Genomic DNA, 14,556 nt, shown 5'->3' with positions numbered 1-14,556 from the left:
TGGCTTATAGTTTCAGAGGTTTAGTCCATTATCATCAAGGCAGGGAGCATAGCATCATCCAGACGAACTTGGTTCTAGAGAAGCTGTGAGGTCTATATTTTGATCTTAAAACATCCAGGAAAAGGTTAGATTTCCACCCTTGGTGGAGCTTATGCATAAGACCTCAAAGCGCACACTCTCAGTAACACATTTACTCCAACAAGGACATACTTTCTACTAGAAAGGCATGCCTCCTAAGAGTGGACTAAGTGTTCAAACACGTGAGTCTATGGAGGCCAAACCTATTCAAACCACTACACATGCCTTCCCCCACGGTGCCCTCAAGGGCCAGCTCCACTGTGTTGCCCAGGAAAGTAGCTCCTCTGCTGAGTGCTACAGGAGTGAGTGGGCAGAACCAGCTCTCCTGACTACCAAGGGTGATGAAGGGAAAGGGAAGGAAGGCATGACTCCCACATCCAGGCCACCTCATGGCAGAATAGTGTTGTGGACAGCTAGCTCTCTGTGCTCTGCCTGTGTCCCATCTTCTAGGGACAAAAAACAAAACAAAACAAAACAAAACAACAACAACAACAACAACAACAACAACAACAACAAAAACATGTCATTGGGGAATGACTATGCTGCCCAGAAGGAATGCAGGGCACACTCTCCCAAGTGGTGCACCCAGCAAGGGTCAGAGTTAGTGCACCCACTTTCAGTGGCAGGAGGCAAGACAAGGAGGGCACATCCCACACCTACAATACCACATGTCAGAGGTATATCAGGGCTAGCTCTCACTTCTTCTCAGACTAGATATACCTGTACCACCACCACCACTAGGGCTATCTCTGCTATACTAGGCAAAGAGTCTGCTTTCCCAAATATTGCAGCCAAGAAGGTAGAGGGATAGATCTCCTGGTCTCCTGACACTGTAAGCATCTGGCAGTGGAAAAGGAGGGATCAGCCCTGTGACTATCCCACCACATGGTAGATGAATGAATGTGAGTTGTTCAGCTATCCTACACTCACTCTTTTGAACAGCCCCCATACATTTGCCCCTCCCCTGTTGAGGTTTTGTCTTTTATTGTCTATTGTAATGTTAAGTGCAGGTCCCTGAAACCTGAACTCTGCATGTAGCCCATGACCCAAAGTTAATTATAAATGGTGAATAAAAATGCCAGCAGTCAATAACTGGGGAGAAGAGACATAGGTGGGTAGCTTAGTTAGAGTTTTACTGTTGTGAACAGACATCATAACCAAGGCAAGCCTTATAAAAGGCAACATTTAATTGGGGCTGATTTACAGGTTCAGAGGTTCAGTCCATTATAATCATGGCAGAAACACAACAACATGTAGGCAGGCATTGTACAGGATGAGATGAGAATTCTACATATTCATCTGAAGGCTGCTAGCAGATACTGGCTTCCAGGAAGCTAGCATGAGTGTCTCAAAGCCCACACCCATAGTGACACTCCTACTCTAACAGGGCCACACCTTCTAGTAATGCCACTTCCTGGGCTAAATATAAACAAATCATAGTGGGGTTGAGGGTTTCCTAGGCTTAGAGAGAGGAGACCAACAGGAGGGCAGAAGAGAAAGGAAGCCACAATGGGATAGAAGAAAAACATGCAGGAGAGGAAAAAGGAGAGATGCTATGGATCAGCTTAACCCTAAAATGTAGCCATGTGAGGTGGCCAATTGGAGCTAAGAGCTAACTAGATGAAACATAGTAAATAATAACTTGGGTTAGCAATAAGAAAGTAGATTTTAACAGGATTGAGCATAGTCAGTTGCCCAGCTATTAGACTGCATAGCACATATTTAAAAATATAAAGTCTGTGTGTGTGTGTTTCATCCAGGAACACAAATGGTAGAAACCCCAGGCTGGAATTGCTAATTATTACTACACTCTGCCCTCACCAGGCCTGCCTCAACGTGCTGCCACAGTATAGAGTCTGCTCTCCTGAGTGCTGCTTCTAGTGAGAGGTAGGTCCAGTTCTGCAGAATACTGCATCAGTCACCAGTGATGGTGGCACCATTTCTGTACAGCCTCTGGATATCTAAGTTGTCCCTGAATGGACCAAATAGGATGGTGCCCATGTTCTCTAGTAATGTTCATATGATTGAAGTGTATTGACCCCTGCAAGGATCCACATACCCAGATATTACCCTCAGTGGCAGTTAGAGATGGTTCTTCACCATGGCCCTAGATGACATGACCAGCCATTTACAACAAGCCAATTCTCTCCACCTTCAAGTCACCAGTTCCATTTCCATATTTTACAAGGAGGGCAGAAGCTGCTACACTTCGCTTCTTTCATCTGTTCATTGCATATTCCTCTTCTCCTGCTGCAGGGTGGCCACCAGTTTAGCAGGCCCCTGAGTGACATCCTCTAGGCCAGCAGATGGCCATGGCATTCCCATATCATGGTTGGTAGGGGAACTTTGTGGGTAGCATGGTAGTCCACAGTTCACTGTCGGTCCTGCCAGGTTTCAAAGATGGTGGTTAGTGGGACTCTGTGTGCCTATGCCCTGCCTCTGCTGTGAGGTAGAAGGAATGTCTGTGTATATCTTTCCCCGCATACCCAACATGGCATGGCTGAATGCAGGTCTCTGTCCCTCTTCCTCCTCCTAAGCTATGATGCCTGGATTTACTTAGATTAGATTTGATTTGGTGTGATTTGGTTGGGCTTGATGTGAAGCAATGCTTTTTCTTTCTTTTATTTTATTTTTTTATTTTTGGGGGGTTTTGTAAGACAGGGTTTCTCTGTATAATCCTGGCTGTCCTGGAACTAACTCTATAGACCAGGCTGGCCTCAATCTCAGAAATCCGTCCGCCTCTGCTTCCCAAGTGCTGGGATTAAAGGCATGAGATTTATTGATAATTTTATTTATTTCCATTTCAAATGTTATCTCCTCTCCTGGTTTCTGCTCCCAAACCCCCCTATCCCAGCCCCCTGATTCTATGAGGGTGTTTCCCCACCTAACCACTCCTGCCTTCTCCCCCTGGAATTCCCCTACACTGGGGCATTGAGCCTCCACAGGACCAAGGGCTTCCCCTCCCATTAATGCCAGATAAGGCCATCCTCTGCTACATATGTGCTGGAACCATGGGTACCTCCATATGTACTCTTTGGTTGGTAGTTCTATCTCTTGGAACTCTGGAGGGTCTGGTTAGTTGATACTGTTGTTCTTCCTATTGGGTTGCAATCCCCTTTAACTCCTTTAGTCCTTCCCCTAACTCCTCCAATGGCTCAGTCCAATGGTTGGCTACAAGTATCCACTTCTGTATTGGTCAGGCTCTAGCAGCTCTATCAGGCTCCTGTCAGCAAGCAGTTGTTTGTGGGATTGTGAAAGGCAACCTGTTTTCTGGTTGAGCTGGGTTGAACCCCAGAGGTCCACCAGTTAATTGTGGAAGGGACAGAAGGCCATTTGCTATGCTCTGAGACACTAGGCTCTGGACATGATGCCCCAGCTCCATAATTCTGTGGCCATCTGTCATGTAGGGCAACACCCCAAGCTCCTGATATTCTGTCTGGACTCCACCCCAACAGTTACCTGACAACAGTCAGGTATGCTTCTCCTCACGGTTATCTGGCAACATCCAGGTAGGCCCAGTCCACTATAAAATGGATTTCTTGCCCCCTCCTCTCTCTCTTGCTCTTACTCCCTTACTCTTGCCTCTCACTCCCTTGCTCCCCCTCTCTCTACATTTCCTTCCCTGTTTTCTCCACGTGCTCATGGCTAGCCTCTACTTCTCTACTTTCTACTTCTCTGCCTTTCTACAATAAATGCCTTAAAACTAAGAACTACTTGTTCTCATTGGAATCTGCCATGCTAGAGCATTGAAACAGGTCTCCCTCTAAAAACCTGCCACTAGTCTCGCTCAGGGGGCCTCCCTACATTCCCAATCTGGTCTCTGCCAAACCAAGCTGAGCCACCAAAGAAGGCAAGGACTCTCCTCCAAGCTGGAACTGACCAAATCTCTCCTCTCCCTCTTTTCCTTTCAGCCCTGGTCTAGATCCAGGCTCAAGTACCCTCAAATCAACTCTCAGCTCTTTCAAGACATCCAGCAGTGTCTGTGGTGTGCAAGTCATAGATCCTTCTGTCTGCAGGTTCCTTAATGCCCAGAGACCCACAAACCAGCTTCCACTGGTTCTCCAGGGACTACAGACTGCCCTTCCACTTCCACCACCACTGGAGCAGGGTCCTACAGCTTTTCAGCGGCATGGGGTGCATAGTCCAACTACCCACATCTGTCTTTTCCAGTGGCCAGAGCCATAGCCAGATACAGGCTACCATTTTAACCAATATCTGGCATCAAACATGGGGTTTTAACTGCGGCACGACTGCACTAAACATATACTATGGGAAGGTGAATCCACAAAACCACCTCTGGAAACAATCACAGTCTTTTCCTTCTGTGCTCTCAGTCAGTGCCACCACTTGGATTTGGACAAGCAAAGGAGGCAACTGAAGCCTCCTGGACATAGTTACTCTCTGGTGTTGACTGAAGGTCCCTCTGACCTCTTGTCTGTATCCCAAGAGCCCTCGATGTGTGCTGGCAAAGACTCTCTAACTTCTCCAGAAAACAAAAAGAAAGCCTGGATATGCAGCAGCCACTTAAAAGCCACAGAGCAGCTGTCAGTTCTTAAATCTGTGGGAAGGCTTAGCATTTTGGACTTCTGTGGAATCCCCCAAAGACAAATAACCAAGGGAACATTCCCACTGGGCAAAGCATCTCTATCTTTTCTGTCATGGGCAACTCATCATCACATAAAAAATTGCCCCAAGGCCAGGGAAATATGTGCCCTACTAAAACATCATGGAATAAAAATAGCCAAAAAAATAAGCCTTCTTGTTTTGAGAGGAAGTCCTTCAGGCACAGCTATGCATGGCCAATGATAATATTTATAGCCCAGACTCATGGACCCAAGTAGCTTCTCTCATCAAAAAACAGAGACGGCCAAGAAGGAAAAACACCCTCTTGTGATTTTCTGATGATCTTATCTGCAATTTGGCAATGCAGAAGACCATCTAAAATAGGACAAACTGATAGCAACACAGTTCCTGAGCTCCCTCAGTCAGATGAACCCAAAGATGTCCGGAAAACCACTTTATTTCAGATCTCACAGCCCTTACCCAACTAATAAGGGAAATAAAATCCGTCTACCCAACCCTGCCTCCTTATGCTTCAGAGGAAACACTAAATAAACTGTCTGTTCTTCCTGCACTTCCCTCTACCACCCAAAGGCAAGGTTCGATTAAAAACAAAAACAAAAACAAAAAAAAAATGAGCTACCACTTGACTCTCCCCTTACTTCACCTGCCCCTATCCAACCAGACAGAGGTATCTCTCCTCCGACTTCTCCAAGCCAGAAAATCAAACTACCTTCAAAACTCACAGACAAAGCCCCATCTAACTCCATAGTCCCTTACTTACATAGTCCAACAACTTTTTCAAGACTCTCTTGCAAAAACTAACCCCACCTCCCATGCTACTCAGGAGTCTGAAACAGAACTAGAAACACAAACTGCTCAAGCATTACTGGTTAATATCAACCCCAGTTGAAATAAACCCCTTAATTAGTACCCACTCCAAGCTTCAGGCATAAAAGAACTGAGGCAGACTGTAAAGGAAGATGGTATCCATGCACCCTGGAAAATCTCTTATACAGAGGCATATTGCCAACGTAAACACATTCCACAATTGGAGAGATATTTGTTGTTCTTCCCTCCCTCATGCAATATTTTTGGAATGGGAAGCCTTTTTTCAAGATGAATGTTGTCAACAAGTCAGACAAAACAAGGACAGAGGCAACACCCCATGGGCTTTAATGAACTTTTTCTTTGGCTAGGAAGACTTTTCTACTGGAGCACAGCAGGCAACTCAGCAATCAAGGTACTATGAGCATTTCTGCCTCTGTGTAACCCAAGCTTACTCTACCCTCAGGGTCACAAGATCCCACCTCCTCCCTGCTCTCTCTCTCTCTCCATCAAAAGCCCAGAGAACCCCTATTTGATTTTATTCTCAGTACTAAAATGAGCCTAGAAAGAAAAATTCCCCACCCACAGCCAGAAACCTACTTCAGGCATGACTTCTGAATCCCTACTTTCCAGCCAGGGTCTCCGAGAGGAGCATCATGATAGGTAGATTGTGGCAATCAGAGATATAGGAACTGAGTCACACCAGATTACATCCATTTCTCAGGCATTTGCAGCAGCAATAAAAACAGAAGGTATCTGCTTTAAATGTGAAGAGGTAGGACATTGGATGATTGAATGCCCATAAAACTCTTTCTCCATAACAGATTCTAATCCCCCTAAGAAAATATGTCCCAGCTGCAGAAAAGGTTTCCACTAGAAGAGATACTGTACCACTGTATATGATAAGGATGGAAAGGCAATGAAGACTATAAAATTCAGATGGGGCAGCCCTCAGCTGGGACAACAAGAGGGACAACTATTCCCATAGAATCCTTATGGGTGTCCAGAATCTCAAAAGGCTCCCATCCAAAATTAACCATTAAAATAGATACAAACTGTTCAAGTGCTCTATTGATACTGGAGCAGACATGACAATTTTAAGACAGCAAGAGATCCCATTTGACTAGCAACTGATCCCTAGGCCCCAGTTCTTAGGCATAGGGGGTACCTCTCTCATATTCATTACCAAGAAAGTCAACAGGTAGGAAGACACAGATGGAGCTACCAGCCTCATACAGCACCTGGTGGCTCAAATACCCACCAATCATTTAGAGAGAGAGAGAGAGAGAGAGAGAGAGAGAGATCTTACAAGCCTTAGAGGTGGTTCTTACCACCCCACTAGGAAGAGACCACATTACAATAGAAGACTTTACTTATAAAGAAAATAATACTCAAGGAAACCCTAAAAATCCTCCTCCATATCACCCTCAATTCTAGGGGCCACCGTTAGGTTTAGCACTTCCTGGCTTGACTGGCTATTGGATGAAGCCATCTGGGTCCCACAGTGACCTCTATCAAGGGAGAAGTTTAGAGCCCTCATACAGCTGGTAGAACAGTTATTGCTACAACACCTCCACCCATTCCATAGTTCATGGAATAACCCTGTATTTGCTTTAAAAAAAAAAGAGCTCTGGGAATGGAGATTATTACAAGATTTGAGGGCAATTAACAAAATTATATGAGTCTGATGCTCCCCACAGACAGCTACCCACATCTCCTTCATCCCTGTCAATGTTACCCCATTAACAATAGACATAAAATACTACATTTTTTCATCCCTCTCCACCTATGAGACTGCAAATGCTTTGCATTTTCTGTAACACCCATTAACAACTCTGGCCCAGCCTCATGATATGAATGGACTATTCTCCCACAGGGAGTGGCTAACAGTCCAACCTTTTGTCAGGAGGCTGTAGCCACTCCTTTAAAAGCCTATTTGGACAAAGGATTAAATATATTCCATTATATGGATGATATATTAGTATGGGGAGACTCTTCCACCTCCCCCTTTAAACAAGGACCAGCAAACACCTTCCCTGTCTGCTCTAGGATTCAAAATAGCCCCTCATAAAACCCAACTTATTCTGCCCATTTCATTTTTAGGAACAGAGATCTCCCATACCTCAATATGCCCCCTCAAACTCACCCTTTCCTTTCCTCAAAAATTAACCCTTTCCTCTCTCCAGAGCTTTCTGGGCAACCTCAGTTGGCTTTGACCCTGGCTTCGCTTTTCTACAAGCACCTTGAAATCCCTCTTCAACCTCCCAAAAGGAGACGAAAGTACCTCCTCCCCAAGGACACTGTCCCCAGAGGCAGTCCAAGCTCTAAATCCTGTCAATGCAGCACTAAAAGATATGGTTCTTGCTTGGTATAACCCAACAAAACCTATTCAGCTCCTTATCTTTAACTCCTCCCCTACACTTGTGGGATCCCTGAACCAACCTCAGGCAGTGATGGAATGGCTCCAAACCCCGATGGGTGGTGCACCCCAATTTTTAAATGAGGTGGATGCACTGGTTGGCATGATTAAAAATGGCAGGGATAGAGTTCTGCAAACCCAAGGGAAAGAACCTGACATTCTTGCTACCACCCTTCTCCCTCTTTGATATTCAGTGGCTAACTGAAAATCACTCCCACTTTGCTATCAGCTTAATAGGATTCCCAGGACAAATTGACAACCATTATCCTGACAAAATTGGGCTTCTAACCTCCCTCTGTTGCAATAGCTTCCCCTAAACTACTCTCAAAATGGCCCATTGTGGAAGCCCCTCAGTATTTATCGATGGGGGGAAGAGGGGACCTGGGACTGTAATATACTACTTCCTTAAGGATGAAGCCCCGATCATCTGTTTCAAAAAGCTACCCCATCACTCCTCCCAATATAAAGAATTATATGCCATCTATCTAACTCTAAAAAAAATCAAGGGCCTTTTTAAACCTCTTTTCAGACAGTGTATATGCTGTAAAATTGCTCCCCTGGATGTCAAGATCCTTCATCAAATTAGATGTCAACCCACTTTACCCACTATTCATATAGGTCTCCACCCTCCTATAGGAAAGAGCCTCACCAGTCTACACCCAGCATTTCCAATCTCACAGTCCATTGCCAGGTCCTCTATCTGAGGGGAACGCACTTCCTAACCAAACTGCCTCAACGGGGGCATTCATGACCTCCACTGAACAAGCAGATCAATTTCATTCATGCGCACACACAAATATAAAGGGACTTCATGCCTGCTTCCCACATCACTCTTGTTCAACTCTAAAGGATAATAAAGATACGCACCTCTTGTACATCCCTTATTGCTACCCCAGCTTTACAAATGATGAGTGTCAATCCCCATGGCCTTAAGTACTATGCTTTATGGCAAATTTATGACACCCATATTCCCCAATTTGGTACACAGAAATATGTTTTTGTCACCATAGATGTATACTCATATTTTATATGGACTACAGCCCAAATAGGTGAAGACTCAAAAAGGTTAATTCACCATATACTTTCCACCTTTGCCATCATGGGCAGTCCTCAATAAATAAAACTGATAATAACCCTGCCTTTACTAGCTCTCAATTCAAAACATTCTTTACACTCCATAAAAGTATCCATCATATGGGAATTCCCCACAACCCTCAGGGCCAAGGACTAATAGAAAGAACACATCAAACCTGCAAGGCACAACTCCTAAAACAAAACCCAACCACATATCCCCCTAATGTACAATTAATGATGGCTCTGACTACCCTAAACATATTTAACATCTGCAAAAACTCACAGCATCCTATCTCCCTCCATTGGCACACACCAAAATTAACACACACACCCATCCTAGTACGATGGCAAGATCCTTAGGATAGAATTTAGAAGAGACCAGAACCCCTCCTTAAAACTTGGAAGTCTGCCAGTCAGTCCACAGCAGATAGTATTGAACACTGTTAGTACTTGCAAAACTTGGCATTCATGCATACATAGTGAGGAACAATATTAAACATCTGCATGCATTTGTAACTTTCTTACTATTGCCTATAAATATAATGGAACCAAATGGTAAAAGTTTACACACAATTTCAGTTACATTAGTTGGTGATATTTATTGAGTACAGTGCTATTAAATAATAATATCTCATTTATTTTATACTATATGAACTTGCACATAAATGTCTTAAGTCACTCTAAATGTTTGCTAATCTATTTTAACAATATGTGGGTTAGCAGGATCATACAATTCTCAATCCAACCCACTTCTGTTTCTGCATAAACAATTTAGAAGCAAGTGGCATATATCCTTTAGTTTGTTCTTATGGTGTTAATTAATTATAGTAGATTTAATATTTGGCCACAAGTTTTCACTTGTGATAAAATTTGCCCAACTTTGGTTCTTAGTCACAGGTGGACCTGCCATCCCTGGATTGAGTTTGAATATCCTCACTATCACAAGACCTATATATCAAACTGTGACATAGAGTTTAGGTCTAAAATAGTGGTCCAGCATATCTATTTTGTACCCTTCGGGGTCCAAACTTTTAACATGAGGGACTTTAATACATATCATTTAATAATTCTATAGCTCTCAAGTCATATTATGAAATAATATGGTACAAAATCATGCTCTATTTTGAGGCATTCTGTGATTGTAAGAAAGTTTGATGTCATGTATTTGTTTCTCTAAGTTCAGAAATGAGTTATCTCAGCCAAGCCAAGGGAAAGGCCAAAAGCTTTTAGTCTCTGTATAATTAGACATGGGGGATCAATTAGAAAAAAAAAAAGAATATCTAAGGTTTGGTGATCCAAAGAAGCACATATAAAATGCAGCACTTTGACCTTCTATATTTTATCATTATAATATTGAGAAATAGATATAAAATATTCCCTGGGTTTCATACAAACAAAAAGCTAGTAAAAAAAATAAGAGATATGCTAGACAAGCAATAAGCATTCAAATATTTCAGGGAAAGGAATGAAATTGTTTTGGGTCTCATCATAATAATAAGATGACTAGTAAATAATTCTTCAAATATCTTTTTCAGGGGTATTGGCAGACAAAAAAAGATTCCTGGTCAAGAGCAGAATTTTAGACTGATATAGGACAGAGTGGACAGAATTTTGGACTGATATAGAATTTTGGCCTGCTGTAAATGGCAATCTTTGTAAGTAAAGGCATATACTGAACCATTCCAAAGAACAACAGAGTGGCAGCAAGCAGCAATGTCATGGTAACTGTACTTTCTCCCACAAATACAAATACAAGATCTTTAGACAAGATGAGATGATGGAGAGGTGTTCTGGAATTGTTGCTTTCTTGTTATGAAGAAATCTTTTCTCCTTCACAGAGAATTTGTAATTTTATAACCAATTAAAAAAGAAAAGTGACCTTACAATTGAAGAGAAAAAATGCAAACATATTTAAACTCTATGATGTTCTGTTTGAAGATTGTGGTCATAAATGAAAGACTAAACTTTTCTGGCGTTGAGGTTTCTCAAAAAAATATGTTGAATAGAGCAAAAAGATGGATTTTTCTTTAGCACATATTATATGCTAAAGGCAGATAGGATCATAGTCTCTGGTGTTCCATGTAGTTTTTAAATTTAAAAAGAGATCAACATCCTGTTTGGTCTTGTGCTCTGTAGATTTCCAGCCAGCTGAGTGTCCCTGTTGTGTGTACACACATCTGTAATTTTGCAAAATTAATCCAGAATATTGCATTTGGAGCACTTTTATGTAATAGGACTCTTCGTGACAAAGCTTTAAACAACCTTGTTTTTCATGTCTTTTGGAATGATCAATGAGCACATAAACATCTATATTGGAAGATTTTTAAATCTAAAATCTAACTAAGAAGGTGGTTTTTCCTGTGAGTTTGATATATTAAATAATGACCAGACTTAATAAAGAATTGTCTTGGATAAATGAAAGATCTTTGGCTCTGACTCAAAGTCTAAATCCTAAACCTTCAAATCCCAGGTATCTAGCCTCCTAAAAATAGCTCTAGTACAATGTGATAAAATGACAGTTTCTAACATTGGAAAGAAAATAATTACTGTTCTATCTATCCAGAAAGCCTGTTTGTGACCACTGAGAAGTGATCTGAAAAAACACACCTGTGTTCCTTTGTTCATCCCTTTTGTAGAAATCAAGACTGTGAAATGTAAGTTTAGGGAAGATTCAGGGTACAAAGTTGTCTAAGAGAAATATATCCTTATAGGATGGTGCAACAAATCTTCCTTTTCAGTTAAAACTGTGTTCAAGGAAGTAAAAGTAAGTTCCCTTAAATGTTCCCTTTTATTACAGAACATGATGAAGAAGACCGGTTTTTAAAATGTTATTCTCAGTTTTGTCAGTATGAGCAATAATAATCTATCATCTCTAAAGATCATATTTTATTCTTCTCAAGTTGCACACAGGTCAGAATCTGCTGTAATCATGTTCTGTCCTGGGGACTAGACATCAATGAATCATCAGATGAGAGCCTATGTCCAGGTAGGGGACTCTAGGTCCTAATGCACCCAGGTATCAGTCTTTTTCTGGGACTTGTGGTTCTATCTTCAAATCCAGATCAGTCACCAGATGTTCTCATTTCTTCTAACTAGTCTTCACTGCATGGTCCCACTTCTTAACAAGAACATTTTAGATGACGATGAGAAGTTTACCTAAGAGCATATTACCCTCATTGCTTTCCTGGCTTATGCAGATCAGAATCCAAGTTCTTTGCTCCCTCACACTGCCCTTCACAAGCATTTGTCTCAGTTTGTCCTCATTGACTCTCCATCCTAACTCTGTTCCCTGCTCATCACTGTTAGTATGGAACTTCAAAAAATGTACTTGCATTATACCTCTTTACGTGACACCTTTGCCCAATGGTCCCAAAATATAAGTACTGAAGCTTTTACACAACTGAGCTTATCAGTGCCCTTTTAAGCACAATTCTAACTGTTCTCACAAACCTTCCCATACATGAGCCCTGCCCTTTGATTACAATTTTGAATAAGTTACTTCACAAAGTCCTGTTTATATTACATCTGTACAAGGTGGCCCAGAAAGGATCCATTTCAACCATCTCTGGCCCTTTGTCTAGCTCAGGTTTCCTCATATAAAAACTCATTACACACAATTAGACCATGTGTCTGACATTGTTGTTTAAATTTTAGCTACAGATTGCATGATATTGAATGAGTTAATAAACAATGCTTTAATCATGAGTGCAACATAATGGTGATGATTTTTATTTAGAGTTTATATTTATCAAGTCATAAGTATTTATTTTAAAAAGTTGTAAGTGGATACATGATGCGTGTCATCTCTTTATTATTCTTGTCTATGCATTTCTCATTGTAAGCATTTTCTCATTAGATAGTAGTATTTTCCCATTTTTCTGTAGTAAGGTCTCTTTTATTGTGTTCATGAAATGCCAAGTGATTCAGTACTACATTTGAATAATTGTACATACTACTCCTTGTGTTCGGTCACTGGGATGTATATAATATAAGGTCAGTTGAAGAATGGCCAGAAAGACCAGTGTTGCAGAGGACAGGGTGAATGGAATACGGAAAGTCTGTACTTACTTGATTTAAGTAATTGGCTTGTATGGAGTTACTAGTAGGAAATGTGTTAGCCATCTTACTCATGTTGCCACAACTTTGAATTGACAACATGACCAGATGTAAATGGGAAGGAAAATTCAGTGAGGATTAAAAATAAGTTCAACTGAATGATGGTGATAGAACAATAATAACAAAGTATAAGCATTCAGTACAAGCTAGTTCCTCTTTATTCTCCAGTTCAATTTCATATGATAAGTGTATTTGCTTTTAGGTCACTCTTTTCAAGAAATATAAATAAATACCTTTTCATGGAGAAATGGAATCAGAGCTCAAGTGACTTCACTTTGTTAGGGTTACTTCCACAAACCCAAACTGGTCTACTACTTTTGCTGCTCATCATATTTCTCTTCTCTCTGGCTTTGTGTGGGAATGCAGGAATGATCCACTTGGTTCGTGTTGACCCAAGGCTCCACACACCCATGTACTTTCTCCTCAGTCAGCTCTCTCTCATGGACTTGATGTACATTTCCAGCACTGTTCCAAAGATGGCATTTAACTTCCTCTCTGGCCAGAAAAGCATTACCATTCTGGGATGTGGACTGCAATCCTTCTTTTTCCTGACTATGGCATGTTCTGAAGGCTTGCTCCTGGCTTCCATGGCTTATGATCGTTTTGTGGCTATCTGTCATCCCCTTCATTATCCCGTTCGCATGAACAAAATAATGTGTCTGAAGATGATCATAGGATCGTGGACACTGGGCTCCATCAACTCTTTAGCACACACTGTCTATGTCCTTCATATTCCTTACTGCCATTCTAGGTCCATTAACCATTTCTTCTGTGATGTTCCAGCCATGTTGCCCCTGGCCTGTATGGACACTTGGGTTTATGAGTACGTGGTATTTGTAAGCACAAGCCTGTTTCTCCTACTGCCTTTCCTTGGTATCACAGCTTCCTATGGTCGGGTCCTTTTTGCTGTCTTCCACATGCGCTCAAAAGAGGGAAAGAAAAAGGCCTTCACCACATGCTCAACTCACTTAACTGTGGTGACATTTTATTATGCACCTTTTGTCTATACCTATCTTCGACCTAGGAGTCTTCGTTCCCCTACAGAGGATAAGATTCTGGCTGTCTTCTACACTATCCTCACCCCCATGCTCAACCCCATCATCTACAGTCTGAGGAATAAGGAGGTCTTGGGAGCCATGACAAGAGTCATTGGTACTTTTTCTTCAACAAAATCTTAACCATTCATTCTCTACTCCTCTTTAAGTTCCCCTGGGGAATGTCATGGAGCAGTGCCATCCATTGGAAATGTAATTTATCCCACATACATGTCATTACTTTCTGGTGATTTATTACTAGTTTAAATATATGTTCATTATTATATGCTATCATAATGTTCACATGTTTATTTAATTCATCTTATAATTGATAATATCAGTGATATATTAACAAATTGCTCCACTATAAATATATGGTGTATACACATTATGTATGTACAAATATTACCGTAAATATGATAGTATTTATAGCAAAATTGACCAGTT

General features: G+C 41.6%; 1 protein-coding gene across 1 annotated transcript; it reads left to right on the top strand.

The window, feature by feature from the left end:
• Positions 1 to 13,314: 13,314 nt before the first annotated feature.
• Positions 13,315 to 14,253, top strand: LOC127665673 (olfactory receptor 2L13-like). The gene has a single exon (XM_052158156.1). It carries the CDS (start codon positions 13,315 to 13,317, stop codon positions 14,251 to 14,253), a length of 939 nt encoding a protein of 312 aa, XP_052014116.1.
• Positions 14,254 to 14,556: the final 303 nt, after the last annotated feature.

Source organism: Apodemus sylvaticus, chromosome 15 (genome assembly GCF_947179515.1).
Source record: "Apodemus sylvaticus chromosome 15, mApoSyl1.1, whole genome shotgun sequence".
NCBI lineage: Eukaryota > Metazoa > Chordata > Mammalia > Rodentia > Muridae > Apodemus > Apodemus sylvaticus.
The sequence above is the reverse complement of the archived record's forward strand: the minus strand, read 5'-3'. Positions and strand labels throughout refer to the sequence as shown.